Genomic DNA, 17,093 nt, shown 5'->3' on the forward strand with positions numbered 1-17,093 from the left:
GTGGTGTGTTATGATAATGTTCTTTTGGGCTCTTACTTCTACGAAGGTATTGTTGCCCCCTTTGATTGACTTTGTTCCTTTCTATACCACTTCCTTCCATTCTTCCTATAGCAACACTTTATATCCAACAATTTGAATAATAAATGTAAGTCCTGTATTTCTTTCTATGATTCTCACTTTCGCAATACATTTAACTAATATTTATAGCCCTCATGGCTAGCACGGTTGGTAGAATCGCCGTCCTCCCCACACCGGTAGAAAAGACCTGGCCTAAGTCTCTGGTGCGCCTAAAACAATGTAATATTTATAATGTAAATTGTAAGAGAAAGATTATAAATGAGTGTTGGTTTGTGTAAGGTTTTAGGCTCGTCAGCGACTTAGACCATATTGCGTATATAGTTTGTCTTATTAGTAAATTAATAAGAGGAGTTTACCTCAATATAGTACGTGGAACACTTCCGTATGATACCCTCCAGAAATAAAAACGAAAAAATCGACAACTTACCGGTCCATTAAAGTAAAATATAAATAATTAAATAATCAATTTAACACAATTCAAAATCAATTCAAAACAATTAAAATTCAAATTAACGCAATTAAAAGAATAACGAAAATATTCAAAACGATCTTCCTTCCTGAAGCTGACAATGCTTTTCGACCGACTGTCGTGATCACAGGAATGAAAATCACCGAATCAGGCTAAACCTGCAACTTAAATAGTGATTATGTGTCTTCGCGCATGCGCGTAAAGGTCCACGCATCGGAGATCAAATATGGCCGCCGAACATTAACAGAATTCTCGTGTAATTTAATTTCAATGGTTTCTGCAATTAATAGTCGCGTATAATTACGTTGAACGTTAAGTATTTTGGCCTCGTTAAATAAAAAAGTATGTTTTTCGTTAATGGCATGAAAGGCTAATTCTGACGCTGCTGAACGAGAAGCACGAACTGAGGCTTCGTGTTGATTTACACGAATATTAAGAGAAAACCGCGTCGAACCCTGATAAGACGAGTCGCAATCACCGCAAGAAATGTTGTATACTAGATCATTAATTTGTGTTGCGAACGCGGAAAGAACCGAGCGATTGTTCAGTATAGTGTGTAACTTCCGTATAGGCCTAGCTATAATTTTAAATTCGGTATCTTTAAAGAATCTGTTAAGCTGTTTGTGCCACTGTTCAACGTATGGGACAGAAATAAAGTATTTTTTGATATTACTATTGTTGATTGGTGCAGTATTTTGTATCCTATCCTTAGCTTGTACCCTAATTCGATTTATTGTGTTAATGGGATAACCCCTGTTCAAGAATCTGCTAGTTAATATTTGTATTTCTGAGTCCAAAGCAGAATCCGTCGTTGAATATTTATAGGCATTTAGAAATTGATTAAAGATAATCGATCTTTTGTAGGTGAACGGGTGGTAGCTATTATAATGTAGAAGCATACCGGTGTTTGTGGGTTTTCGATAGATGCTAAATTGTATTTTGTTCGAGTCCCGGGTAAGCGTGAAATTTAGAAAGTTTAATGATTTTGTATCCGTATCTTCCCTTTCCAATGTAAATTTGAGTCTAGAATGAATATTATTAAACGAATGTAAAATGTCTTGGATAGTACTACTATCGGTAATAACTAGAACATCGTCTAAATACCTCCCATAGTATGTGATACGGGGACGAAAAGGTGTCAAATGTATCTGCTCAATCGTTGAGAGATAGATCTCTGACATTAAGCCACTCAGGCTCAAACCCATTGGTAATCCAAAAATTTGTTTGTACACCTTGTCTCGAAAGGTGATGTAGTTAGCCTCAACTAATAGTTTAATTAAGTGAAAAATTTCCTTAATAGGCAGCTTCGTATAATTAATCGGTGTCGAGTTTTTATTTAACATATCCCAAATAATATCTAATGTGTATTCAACGTTTACATTCGTATATAATGAGGTAACATCTAATGAGAATAAATTGTCATTGTCGCCGAGTCTACAGTCTTTAAGATTATTAAATAATGTATCGTAATTCTTAATCCCAAATTGTATAACCTGTCTAAAAGGTTTTATAATGTTATATACATGTGTGGCTAAGGCTGAAAATGCCGAGTTCCTGTAGGAAACAATAGGTCGAATCGGAAATCCAGGCTTGTGTAATTTTACCTGACCAAAAAGTGCAGGAATATTGTATGTTCTGGACTTCAATTCCTTCAACTGAACCATAGTAATGTAGTCGTTTTTACGATATGTGGTTAACGTTTTATTGTATTGATTTACCAAATTGGTAAACAGTGTCGGGTCCACTTCACGATAAGTGGAGGTATCAGACACCACTGAATCTAACTTATTAATATAATCATGTTTATCTAGTATCACCACTGTGTCTCCTTTATCTGCCCTCTGTATAATAATGTCCTTATTTTCTCGAAGTTCTCGTAAAGCTGAACTGTCATGTGTATTCAATTTAGGAAGTCGCGTTTCTTTTATGTTATTCACTACTTGGTTAACTTGTTGAATAAATACATCTTTTTGTGGAACACTACGAAGTCCAAATTCAATATCAATTACGCATTGTTTTTTTGGCAGCTTTCGAGGTGGTAAATTATAATTTAATCCTTTGGATAAAAGTGAAATCTGGTCCTGCGATAGTGTACACGAGGAAAGATTTGTAACCTGTTGATATGTCGGTTCGTTGGATACTGGGTGAGGGGGTGTTCGTGAACTAGCCGACATATTCTGTGGTAGTGCGTTATGTGTCTGTGGGGGGGATGTCACCCAACTCGTGTGAACTTGGTCGCAAGCTCGCGACAATGTGTTAGAATTCGCATGAACGTGTCTTGAACTATTCGATAATGTTTGCAACTTATTAACGTGTCTGTTTTTTATCTCTGAGGCTTGTGCTTCCCGTCGCAAATCTATGGAGGTCTTCAATACAGACCAATCGTTCGGATGTAGATAATTTTTTAATTTATCGCGAAGCTTCCTAACCTGGGAAAGGTATTTTTGTTTATCCGAATATCGAGATTTTAAGGCAAGCTTAACAATATTACGTGATGTCGCCAGTGATAGTTGTTTTATGCCTGAAATTTTTTGATTTAAATTCACCCTGGCAAACTTCGGAACGATGTTGTTTTGAAGGCAATATTTTAGGAAAGAAATATGGTAACTTTGGGCCGAGTACCTTAGTGTAGATTTAATGTAATTTTGTACCAAGCCATTCAAAAAATCTCCCATAATTGTGTGTATCGATTGTATACTACTGGAGAGACAGGAAGTGAATGAAATAGTCAATAAGAGTTTGGAAATTAATTAGATAGTATGAATCAGAGCTGTAATACTCAATTGAGTATTACATACTATCTAATTAATTTCCATATTATTCATACTATCTAATTAATTTCATACTATCTAATTAATTTCCAAACTCTTATTGACTATTTCATTCACTTCCTGTCTCTCCAGTAGTATACAATCGATACACACAATTATGGGAGATTTTTTGAATGGCTTGGTACAAAATTACATTAAATCTACACTAAGGTACTCGGCCCAAAGTTACCATATTTCTTTCCTAAAATATTGCCTTCAAAACAACATCGTTCCGAAGTTTGCCAGGGTGAATTTAAATCAAAAAATTTCAGGCATAAAACAACTATCACTGGCGACATCACGTAATATTGTTAAGCTTGCCTTAAAATCTCGATATTCGGATAAACAAAAATACCTTTCCCAGGTTAGGAAGCTTCGCGATAAATTAAAAAATTATCTACATCCGAACGATTGGTCTGTATTGAAGACCTCCATAGATTTGCGACGGGAAGCACAAGCCTCAGAGATAAAAAACAGACACGTTAATAAGTTGCAAACATTATCGAATAGTTCAAGACACGTTCATGCGAATTCTAACACATTGTCGCGAGCTTGCGACCAAGTTCACACGAGTTGGGTGACATCCCCCCCCACAGACACATAACGCACTACCACAGAATATGTCGGCTAGTTCACGAACACCCCCTCACCCAGTATCCAACGAACCGACATATCAACAGGTTACAAATCTTTCCTCGTGTACACTATCGCAGGACCAGATTTCACTTTTATCCAAAGGATTAAATTATAATTTACCACCTCGAAAGCTGCCAAAAAAACAATGCGTAATTGATATTGAATTTGGACTTCGTAGTGTTCCACAAAAAGATGTATTTATTCAACAAGTTAACCAAGTAGTGAATAACATAAAAGAAACGCGACTTCCTAAATTGAATACACATGACAGTTCAGCTTTACGAGAACTTCGAGAAAATAAGGACATTATTATACAGAGGGCAGATAAAGGAGACACAGTGGTAATACTAGATAAACATGATTATATTAATAAGTTAGATTCAGTTGTGTCTGATACCTCCACTTATCGTGAAGTGGACCCGACACTGTTTACCAATTTGGTAAATCAATACAATAAAACGTTAACCACATATCGTAAAAACGACTACATTACTATGGTTCAGTTGAAGGAATTGAAGTCCAGAACATACAATATTCCTGCACTTTTTGGTCAGGTAAAATTACACAAGCCTGGATTTCCGATTCGACCTATTGTTTCCTACAGGAACTCGGCATTTTCAGCCTTAGCCACATATGTATATAACATTATAAAACCTTTTAGACAGGTTATACAATTTGGGATTAAGAATTACGATACATTATTTAATAATCTTAAAGACTGTAGACTCGGCGACAATGACAATTTATTCTCATTAGATGTTACCTCATTATATACGAATGTAAACGTTGAATACACATTAGATATTATTTGGGATATGTTAAATAAAAACTCGACACCGATTAATTATACGAAGCTGCCTATTAAGGAAATTTTTCACTTAATTAAACTATTAGTTGAAGCTAACTACATCACCTTTCGAGACAAGGTGTACAAACAAATTTTTGGATTACCAATGGGTTTGAGCCTGAGTGGCTTAATGTCAGAGATCTATCTCTCAACGATTGAGCAGATACATTTGACACCTTTTCGTCCCCGTATCACATACTATGGGAGGTATTTAGACGATGTTCTAGTTATTACCGATAGTAGTACTATCCAAGACATTTTACATTCGTTTAATAATATTCATTCTAGACTCAAATTTACATTGGAAAGGGAAGATACGGATACAAAATCATTAAACTTTCTAAATTTCACGCTTACCCGGGACTCGAACAAAATACAATTTAGCATCTATCGAAAACCCACAAACACCGGTATGCTTCTACATTATAATAGCTACCACCCGTTCACCTACAAAAGATCGATTATCTTTAATCAATTTCTAAATGCCTATAAATATTCAACGACGGATTCTGCTTTGGACTCAGAAATACAAATATTAACTAGCAGATTCTTGAACAGGGGTTATCCCATTAACACAATAAATCGAATTAGGGTACAAGCTAAGGATAGGATACAAAATACTGCACCAATCAACAATAGTAATATCAAAAAATACTTTATTTCTGTCCCATACGTTGAACAGTGGCACAAACAGCTTAACAGATTCTTTAAAGATACCGAATTTAAAATTATAGCTAGGCCTATACGGAAGTTACACACTATACTGAACAATCGCTCGGTTCTTTCCGCGTTCGCAACACAAATTAATGATCTAGTATACAACATTTCTTGCGGTGATTGCGACTCGTCTTATCAGGGTTCGACGCGGTTTTCTCTTAATATTCGTGTAAATCAACACGAAGCCTCAGTTCGTGCTTCTCGTTCAGCAGCGTCAGAATTAGCCTTTCATGCCATTAACGAAAAACATACTTTTTTATTTAACGAGGCCAAAATACTTAACGTTCAACGTAATTATACGCGACTATTAATTGCAGAAACCATTGAAATTAAATTACACGAGAATTCTGTTAATGTTCGGCGGCCATATTTGATCTCCGATGCGTGGACCTTTACGCGCATGCGCGAAGACACATAATCACTATTTAAGTTGCAGGTTTAGCCTGATTCGGTGATTTTCATTCCTGTGATCACGACAGTCGGTCGAAAAGCATTGTCAGCTTCAGGAAGGAAGATCGTTTTGAATATTTTCGTTATTCTTTTAATTGCGTTAATTTGAATTTTAATTGTTTTGAATTGATTTTGAATTGTGTTAAATTGATTATTTAATTATTTATATTTTACTTTAATGGACCGGTAAGTTGTCGATTTTTTCGTTTTTTCCGTTTTAATTTCTGGAGGGTATCATACGGAAGTGTTCCACGTACTATATTGAGGTAAACTCCTCTTATTAATTTACTAATATTATTATCAACGTAGAACATATTGAGTATTACAGCTCTGATTCATACTATCTAAATAGTTTGTCTTTAAATTGAGTGTATTCTGTGGTCGGTTTGCTGGACGAGAAATCCAAGTTTCGGGAGAATAAACCATGCTGCCCTCGTATGAGACCGACTAACTCAGCCACGTTGTGAAAAAGGTCCATAAAACTTCCTCGCTTCATTGACCAGATTCATCTTTTTGATGATTGAAGTTGGAAAAGATTGAAATCACCTTTTTTGAGCATTTGTTAAAAAAAGCATTTTGTGCTTTCGCATCAGTGAAATGGGTAAATATTTTAACTTAAACGCTTTTTTTTAAGGTTAAAGCAAATAATTTTATAAAAACAATTTTTCGAAAAAATTTGAAGCTCGCTAGAACATGCAGAGATTGAACTGTAAGGTAGTATAAATCAGACACTTGAGGAAAAAGACCAAAAGTGGCACAATATCCTCTCACCACGTGTATCGTGTAATGAAAAGAGGATTATGTGGTGTCCGCAGGCTAAATATACATAAAGTCGTCATAGCTGGAATGTTTGGAATTATTAAAATTGCTCGCTCGCTCTGCCGTATCTAAGTGTGGCTACTGGGTGGACCTGGAAGCCATTGAAGAAAACGTAAACATCGCGAAGGATCTCATAATTCGAAAGATGCGGTGAATCCGAAATATTTAAATGGAAAATCTAAACCGAAAAAAAGAAAGTCAAGTTGACCAAATTGCGAGAAGATAACTACAAAATATTTTACATTGCGTTCATGTTTTCCACGCTGAATTCCATTATAATTGTGGCCAAAGTACTTTTGTTTCTTACTTACTCGAGTCATATTCTTTCTAACAAAAATCAACAAATCTTATCGGACTGCAGTTAACAAAATAAACACCTCTTTAATGATTTCCTTTCATACATCAAAACTTTTTTACAACAGCTCAATGCAATTTATATCTGGTTGTACTTTACGAGTGCTTTGAAATGTTTTATTATACAGAGTCTTTCTATTAAAATCGGTCATAAAACATCCTTTTAAACGTATATAGATGGCGTACTGTTTAGGCGAATAGTCAGGTCAGTAGAAATAACAATGTTGATTTAAAGAAAATCGGTGATTTCTTTCTTCTTTTTTTATGTAACCTGTCTGCATTAACATATCTTAGAAGGTATAACAGTGCATTTACATAGAAATTCGCCAGGCTAGGCCCATTTTCTTTATAGCAGAACAATTCAACGTACAGCTGTCCATCGTAAATCCTTTTATCTTTCAGCAAAACCACGGTAAACATTTTTCTTTAAACCGAAACGGTTTATATACAGATAACCTGCACTACAAAAGAGTTCCACTTTGTTTATGTGTAATAAAAATAAAGATTTTGTTCCGCAATGCGATACGGTAAGTTTATGTTGCTAGTGCGAGGCATATAATACCAATGAGTCTGCACTTATGGCTAAATTAGGGGCCGGTGAGGTAGTATTACTGATGCAATCAATTCACCAGACTAATCAAATAACATGCACCATCCTCCCTAAGCTAATAAATCATGAATATCTCTGTTTAATAATTTTTTATATTTTTTTAAACGTATTCAACTTTAATTTTTGTTTTCGTAGCAAATGTGGTGTTGATGAATACATGCATAGAGATCGCCTGCCTGGGTGAGGGTATTACCCATTTACAACAGCTGCAAGCAGAGCACACTGACGTCAGTTGAGCACTTCTAGTCACCTATTTGTATCAAGCAACCTGATGGCATATGGAGAAAAAAAAAAAAAAAAAGTTAAAGCTACTTACCTCGGCAGGAAAATGATTTCCTGCTATAGTGTGTTCGGACCCCTTATCATCATTCCGAGCAAAGTGTATGTGAATCTCCTGAAAACGATATCGATATGACAAAGGACCTCCAGTGATGTTTACGTATTCTGCGTAATTTTTAGGCGTTGCTCTAAACACAATTCCGTGTCCTGTGTTGCTAATAATTCCATTGATCTGAAATTAAAGCAAAAATTAATCTGTTAGATCATTTTATTCTTCTGCGATTATTTTAGATCATTTTATTCTTCTGCAGGCGTTAAAAATGTCAATAGATTTCGATTAAAAATGTTAACAGAAGCTTTCGATGTTGCAGACGTCACAATGCAACGAATACAGCATTCAACAATTGTTGCCCAGCGAGGTACTGAGTAGTAACAATTTCCATCCAACAATTTAATTGTTTAAGCATGCACGCGGACAAGTAATCAACAGTTCCCATTGTTGTATAATTGTTTAAACATACGTATAAAAAATTGAAAACGGCAAACCTTTTATCTGCTATTATCATCTGCAAAAGACTAAAATTGCTTAATTTGTACATGCTTTGTTTTCGAAATCCGTTTTACGCTACAGATCGCTTTAACATCAGGGACAACGACAAACTCCTTAAATTTAATTATAACAATTAGAAGCACACGAAAAACGGCTGAACACTAGTACTTTTAAACATCAATAGAAGGTTTCTAGAGACTAATCGTAGACTTATCTTTTTTTTTATTCCTTTCAGTATGAAAAGCTAATTTTCAAACCCTTCGGAACGGAGTAAATTTAAAATCTGCTGTTCAAAGGCAAATTAATTATTGATTAGCAATACGTTTATCTTTTGCACAAAATATCCCGAGTCCAGTTAACCTAATTATAGCGTCTCAGACAATAAATTAGGCTCACTTGCGCCTCCTTAAGTACTTCGTGTTGCGAGAAAAAGCAAATTATAGTTATGAAGTGATATTTCTTGTTTGATAATTATCGTGTACACAAGTGAAGAATTGTAATCAATATGGAAGAATAAATAAAAAAAAAAAAGTTCCCCTCATTATTCAGAAATAATGTGACGCACAGTCACTGGAAGCAGCATGGATCATTATTCTCAGTGATCATTTGCTAAGTCATTATGGAGGCCTTTAATGGAGTTCATTCCATCATACGTCCGAAGAATAGATTCGGAAGATATGAACAAGGATCATCACTAAGTCAGGTATTTGGAAAAGCGAACAGATTTTTACCTAATTTTTGCAAGAATGTCTCCAGATTATTAGTAATTCCATTATAGTTCTTGATTTTTCTTCCATAGCATCTCCCAAGTAATCCCCAATTATAAGTATTACTGCGTGAAGAATGTCAAACTCCCTATCAATCTTGTCGACTATTTGCTATTCTCTACGGTAACAAAATGTCGGGGGGGGGGAGGAGAGAACTTCAGAGACTACTGCAATTTATTATTTTCTGACAGATCTACATTTAATAGTTAACAAGCCGTAAGCCATTATTTCATTCGACCATTGACCTTTCAAAGAGGATCGAGATGGGGATGAGGAGGATATTAAAAGGAGTATTGGTCCAGAAATTTTCTCCTTTTTAGTTTAAAGACATTGGGTATCTCTCAGGAGATGTCTTATTTTTATTTATTCGTATAGATAAAGCTCGAAGCATTTCATCAGCATGCTTCATGATGTTTTTATATGAAAAATATGCTGGTATATTTTTCAGTGTAAAATCCAGACTCGTTCAATGAAAACCTTCTTCTCTTTTGCTTTAGAAAATCGAATTGATTATTTTTTTTTTTTTTCTATTTTACAAAATGGCTGAAATTACAAACATAACACAGTGAAGACACTAAAAAATAAAACGCAAGGCCTGAATCACAAACTGCTTTCGAGCTGCTATGAAAAGAGAAGTGTGGGAAAGGACAGGCACACAATATCCTCTACAGTTGACGAGTCTATGACAATGGATAAAAATGGAGCATCGGTGATTGTGTGCTCCTACTTTCTCCAAGTAATCTATTTTACGTCACTGGGCTTCATGTGTATGATTGGTTCTCGCTCAGCTTGTCATCTATTACACTTCTCGTGAGTGACATGTTTATCTTCACTCTGTATATCTCGCGTTTTTATAGGAATGTCATATTTTTAAACGTAGTTATTCAGATCTGTGACGCATTATAGCCTTAGTTGCTAATGCGCCAATAAAATCCATTCAGATCTGTGATAATATTGAAGTTCTTCAAGGTCGTTGTCCAGTTCGTAATTATTTATCGAAACCAGCTAAGGCGACGTAATCTTACTTAATTAAACTAGATTAAAATTTTACTAATCTTTACTTCAAATGTTAGATTAAGTAAGATTTAAAAACGAAAAGCATGTCTATGATGTGCATTGAGTAACAGCCTGCATTGCTTGAAATATGAAGGTAAGAATACGTGCTAGAGACAGATCAGATCCTGTAGCCAGAGAACAGGTCGATATCCTAGTGATGCTGTCGGAATATGGGCGACATATAAGCAGGCATTACCTTGTTGGAATAGAAAGGACCGCATGAGTGACAGAAACGCATCTCATGGTGTTATCAACATAACGTTGGCCGCCGACGTGTCTTCAGTAAGGCGCCTCCGTAGCCAGGTGGGCAGGAGCAGCAGTGCGTAGCACACGCTTCTTGATTAGACCGGGGTTCGAGCCCGTCACCACCAAATATGGAGGATGCGGAAATGTCAAGGAATGACCACCGCATATCCCGGAGCAATATGGCCTTAGTTGCTAATGCTCCTAAAAACCAAATAACAAACAAACAATCTTGTGCTCGTTTATATCGACAGTGTCAAGTTTAGTGTGAACATATCTCAAATTTGGTGAGCAGTGGTGGTAGTGGATCTATGCCTGTATCTAATCGATGGATCGATCAATCATCCAGAATAGAATGGACTATTCGTCAACATCTCCATAATCTAAGCGATAAGCAGGGGGAAACTCTCCTCTAACCACTGTTGACAACGACTTCCTTCTCGTTATTGTTTCTAGGCAGCAGGTACATTTATACCACTACAACTTATTGTAATGCGTTCAATCGTCATGAAAAGTTCTCGAGTAAATACGGTCGATCTGCCAACCCACATTCATCAAGAATACCTCAAGGTGGAGTTCGACTTACGTCTATGGGCCACTCAGAAAAAGAAACATTTATTTTATTATTAACCCGCACTGGCCCAGTGTGGAAGATTATGGTCCATTTCCTTCAACATGAATTGTTGAGGAGGCTTCCATCCTGCAGTGGATTGATAATGGATGCAGTTTACCTTTTTTTTTTTTTAATCTGAAAGGACTTTGAAACGTCTGCCCTCTGAACTTTGATATTTACCAGTTATATTTTATTTTCAGCCCGCAGAACAAGCACATCTGCTCTGCGGAACACAAACTTTTATAGACAGCATATACTCAGATATAAGCGACAAGCTGTGGTGCCATTAAATAATTTGAATTTCAATATGGACCATACCGATTTGTGTAATGAAGCTACTGCATCATTGCGCTTGTACACTGCGTATGTCATCTTTGTTCGCTTTGATCAGCTCAGTAAATTTCTACAGTTATTGCAGTGCAGTCCACATGACCAGGGATTTGTTTGTCTTGTTGATCACCTGACTTCAGACGTGTATATTGACCTATGTATTCGTAATATAGTTTATTCTTTTGCCAGATTGAAAAATAACTGAGCAACCTCTTGAAACGAAAAGCGGACAATTTTCCAGAAACACAGCAACCATTTCTTTATATAAGAAACATCCTACAGCCCAGTACCTTAAACAGTCAAATATCCTTGAAAAAATAGTCTAAAAAAACATGTGATGTCTGCAGTAACAGTGGCATCAATCAAGTTACCGAGAAGACGTTAAAAAAATAAAATAAAACTCACCACATATTCACAGTAACAGCGGAGTCAATCACGAAGGTGAATTACTTGCAGAAAATGGAAAGATACGTGACAAATGTACAACCATTTGGTGCTATCAATCACACCTCTGAATATCTATAGAATATCCGGTGAAAGAGAACAACACATCGATCTCCACAGTTACACAGTTTTCAATGCGATACTCTGACGGGTGACAGAATTGTTGAATATAATATGGGTAGAAGGAAAAACATCTTCCAGAGCATAGTGCCGGTGTACATGATCCTGAAAGCTCAGAATAGGTATGAATGATTTATATTCTTCTTCGAGAAATGACAAGAGACGTATCATCTCCATAATTTATCGAAATACAAAATTAAAATTACATTTGTGATGCTACTTGAGAAGCTCCATTGAAACTTTGGGATTCTACTTTAACTTAGTAATGTAACTTCGCATAAATACCACAATTATATTTAAAAATAACCCGAAAAATATCTTTTATTAATGAAAAAAGAAAGAACACGATGAAAGCTACTAGTTTGTGCCGAAGTATGCCTGTATTTACAAATTGGATATGACTTAACTCACATTTTCAAAATAACTTGTTTAGCAAAGGTGATTGGTACTCGATCTTAAAGGAGCATGCAAATTATGCGATTTTAGTGTTGTTCGTTGATAGATGGAGGCACGTCCATCATGCTAATAATATATGCGGGGTGGGGTTTATACATTCATTTGCGTATTCGAGTATAATAGTTGCCAACCGCTTAGTTATAACTAAAATTGCCTAAATGTTGAGTGTTACATTCTTTAAACATGTATTCACCTCCTCTTTCACTGCTTCGTAGATATACTTGAACTATTTTCTCTCTTACTCACATAACAGACGGTTTTTTGTAATGATTTCTATAGATGATTGTTTATTACAAAACCTTTTGAGCATAAAGGCAAGTAAGACTCCCGGGGTTGATGGCATATACACGATAGTTTTGAGGGAGACCGCCAAGGAGTGTATTCAACCATTGAGGGTAATTATAAGGGCATTTTTGGACTCGGGGGGGCAATTCCTTTGGATTGGAGAAGTGTCAACGTATCATCAATAGATAAAGACGCTTCTAAGAGTGAAATTGGTAATTACAGACTTCTGTGGGAGGAAAAATCTTATAGGCAATAATCCAAAGTGCAATCCAGAGATATTTACATAGACATGTCATTCTGAAGGACACACAATACGGTTTTGTTAAGGGAAAATCATGTTTAATTAACTTAGTAAGCTATTTTGACACAGTTACTCATGAGCAGGTTTAGAGAACAATTTCGACATAGTTTATTTGTGTTTTAGCAAGGAATTTGACTCCATCCCTCATTAGAGGTTACTGTATAAGCTTGAACAGGTTGGGGTTACTGGTAAGATTCTAAAATGGATTACTGAGTGGCTGCAAAACCCTCTGCAGAAGGTAGAGGATTTTGATTAATGGATATTCTTCAGAATGGTGTAACCTCAGGAGTGGAGTCCTTCAAGGATTGGTCCATGGACCACTGTTGTTTCTCATTTTCATAAATCACTTAAGAAGGACAGAAGGCGTGATGTCCAAATTTGCAGATGACGAAAAGATTGGTAGAGTCGTTAATGATTAGTGCCAAGCAGCGCTTCTTCAGGATGACTTGAATAGGCTTCAGGAATGGTCAGAAAATTGGCCGTTAAGTTGTAATGCAGAAAAATGCAAGATCTTACATTTGGGGAAGAGCAAATTCAGAATAATTTATACACTTGGTGGAGTTGAATTAAAAACAGTAGAGAAAGAAAGCGATCTGGGAGTTACGATACGGGCGGATATGAATTTTTCTGTAAGGTGTAAACGGGCAGCGAGGAAAGCCCATGGTGTTCTACCGATGATTTATCCAATGTTATCCTGTAGTGATGAAGAGATCATAGTCCCACTGTATAAGGCAATTATAAGACCACATTTTGAATACTGTGTTCAAGAGACCTCTGAAAAAAGACATTGAGCTTCTTGAAAGGGTCCAAAGACGAGCAACTTGCATGGTGATATCAGCAGAAGGACGACCGTATGAGGAAAGACTTCGATTATGTGGGCTACAGAATTTGGCAACCAGTCACCTCAGTGAACTTATTGAGGTTTATAAGGCACTGAGAGGGATTAGTAAAATGACGTCGGAATTTTCGCTGTTATAAAGAATTCCAGCGCTATGGGCCATAAATACAAATTATAGGGATTGAGGTTTAAATTGGATTGTAGGAAGTTTTCTTTTAGCCAGCGAGTCGTTGATTGCTGGAACAAGTTGCGCTCGCAGGTAGTTTGAGTCTGGCAGTTTGAATAAATTCAAAGGGTCCACTGGATAGTGACCTATACGAGGAGGAAACAATATAATTTGTATTTTCTTATTTAGTTGGTGGTTTTTTTTTTTTTTTTTTTGCTAGTGCAGCAAACGCCTGTGGCTTCCTTGCACTATATGCCAAATAATATTACTGTACATAAATAATTGTACATAGAATAAAGTATTCTTATTATTAGCATTAAGCTGAGTTGCCGTCTAATGCACCAACGTACAACCTACATTTATTCTGCTCTGAATGAAGTCGAGTACAAATGAACTAATTTAAGACACAATAACCCAATTTGGGTTACAATACTTATTCCAGTTATTTTACATCGTATACACTCAGTTTCCTTACATTTTCTCTTTAACTCTGCAGTAGGTAAAAAAATATCTTGACCAGTGATATTTTTCTTGTTCCTCACTGCTATTTCCAGGTCAAAAACCAACTTCTCTCTACTGTGATTAGAATCTCTATTGTCTGACACATTGTCTATTCAACATTCTTCCGTTATTCATATCCCTGTGAGCACTCGTTTTTTTTATTTATTAAATGAGATCAGGATTTCGCAGGTATTCGTACAGTTTCTTCTGTCCTGCCCTACTTTAAACATGCTTGCTAGCCTTTATACACTTCAAGAACTGTTGTAATTTATTGCATATAAATAAGTACAATTTGTTGTTCTTTGTCTTTAGTTAACAGATAACGATATCAATGCAGTAGTCTTTTGACTGTTGTAATTGGGTTGTTAGTTTACTCTCTGCCCACTCACTAGGAGCAATGATAGATTCTTTGGCATTGAACTCCCCGGTGTACTGTCCTTGTGCTTGCTCTTTTTCTTCTGTATGTCAGTGGCCTTCTTACGCTGACTTGAAATGTGTTATTTTTTTTCTGATAGTTCAAAAGGCCGCACTTTCTATTGACAAAGTTTGTGTGGTAGATCTAGTATAAATATCCTCCGTGATGAGCGAGTTCTCCATTTTTCACTCGTGTGTAGAGGAGAGATCTGGGTTCGCATCTCGTCGGAAATGAAGGAATGTTTAATGGCCTTTTTAATCCTGGCTGTAGTTGAGGACTTCAGCTGGGAGGCATAGGAATGCTCCGTGAGTTTTCAGAATTTTCAGCCAGTCCAACATGCAAACCGCTGTGTTAATGCCCAATTATACAGATATATTCGTAATAAACGATAAAGATCACTCTAATGTCTTAAAAGAACTAGCACATTATGACCACAGATGTCATTGCTTCAAGCTACCCACCTCCCTCCTCAAAAAAAATCCAGTGAACTCGACACAAACAACTATAACTGCCCGAATGTCCACTAGGTTTCTCAAACGTTGATTTCTAAGACATTGTCCAGCGAGACTAGGAGCACATGGATAACTTCAATCCTTATAAACCTAAACCCTGTCTCATTGCATGTAAAAAAAAATTCGATGATCCGTATGAAAATCTTCAAAGATACTCAAATTTCTACCCATGAACATGTCTCTCTACTATGATTTGCCCTGACGTCTAGCTTTTCTGGACATAATCGTATCACAAATATTGCTTTCTCTTTCGCCCTTTGCGTTATTTTTCTTCTAAGAAGCTGCTAACTCGTTATAAATCACAAATCTGTCCAGCCGTGGAACTGTTCCTACATCTGGAGCAATATCTGACCCTCGTGCTCAAGCGATATTGGTGACCACAACGTCTTTTCATAGTGATTATCTAGTATGCTCAACGGTAAATATGTTCCTTCCTAGTTTCCCCTTGAGTGTCAAAATTAAAGCTGATCATATAAGTATAACCTAAAAGGAAAGTCACTTTATTTCACGTAATATTTTTATGTTACTTTTAGCTAATCCTCTTTTCTTCTGTTGGGTCACCAAATAGCGCCACTCTTGCTTTCATGAGGCGAGCCTGGTAACCTGAAGAAAAAAAGACAGATCTCCCAGGACGAAAAAAGAATATAACATGAAATGCTCACATACTAATTTCGCTGCTAGACGTATCCCAGAAAACTAAGGAAAAAACTTTATCACCGGAACGATAATACTTCAGTAAACTGGACACAAAAAACCTATCCATCTCTAACTATTTTGATGATTCACTCCAAAAGTGGAAAGCTAAGAGTCAAGCTCTCTCAATTTAGAAATTAAATGGATCTAGAAAGCATAACTGTATCTCAGAAGACTGTAAAAAGACTCTGTGTATTAGGTGAAACTTTTTCTGGAGCAATAGCAGCCTACATACCAGCTTTCCGAAGATGCGAAATGCATTCAAAAAGAAAAATTAAATTTCCCTTCAATAGGCGATGAACAAATTACCTCTCAAAACTAGAAAAAGAGAAAATTCGTATCTCAAAGACAATTAATCTGACAAAAGCCCCTGGCCTCCTGGCTGTGGCGGGCACATTATTGTATCTTTACTGTACAATAAAGATTTTCTTCTTCTAAAAAAACCAACTTCTAGGTACAGCTACAGGAATTCTATGTCAACACGATTATTTTAACTTCAAATCCTCAATCAAGTTGGCGCCTCCGTAGCCAGGTGGGAAGGAGCAGCAGTGCTTAGCACACGCTTCTTGATTAAACCGGGGTTCGAGCCCGTCACCACCAAATACGGAGGATGCGGAAAGGTCAGGGAATGACCACCGCATATCCCGGAGCAATATGGCCTTAGTTGCTAATGCTCCTAAAAACCAAAAAACAAACACAAACAAACATCAATCAAGTTGGGGTCATCGCAAGAA

The 17,093-nt window shown here is 36.4% G+C and overlaps 1 protein-coding gene across 1 annotated transcript in view; it reads right to left on the bottom strand.

Annotated features, from left to right (window-relative positions):
- LOC150088074 (putative carbonic anhydrase-like protein 2) overlaps positions 1-17,093 on the bottom strand; it is a 277,372-nt gene that overhangs the window by 124,721 nt on the left and 135,558 nt on the right. The window contains exon 5 of the mRNA XM_090370006.1: positions 8,107-8,301. Within this exon, the coding sequence (XP_090226132.1) occupies positions 8,107-8,301 (195 nt within the window). The remainder of the gene's footprint in view (positions 1-8,106; positions 8,302-17,093) is intronic.

The sequence above is a fragment of the Mastigoproctus giganteus genome, chromosome 3 (assembly GCF_048544385.1).
Source record: "Mastigoproctus giganteus isolate SK-2022 chromosome 3, ASM4854438v1, whole genome shotgun sequence".
In the NCBI taxonomy this organism is placed as follows: domain Eukaryota; kingdom Metazoa; phylum Arthropoda; class Arachnida; order Uropygi; family Thelyphonidae; genus Mastigoproctus; species Mastigoproctus giganteus.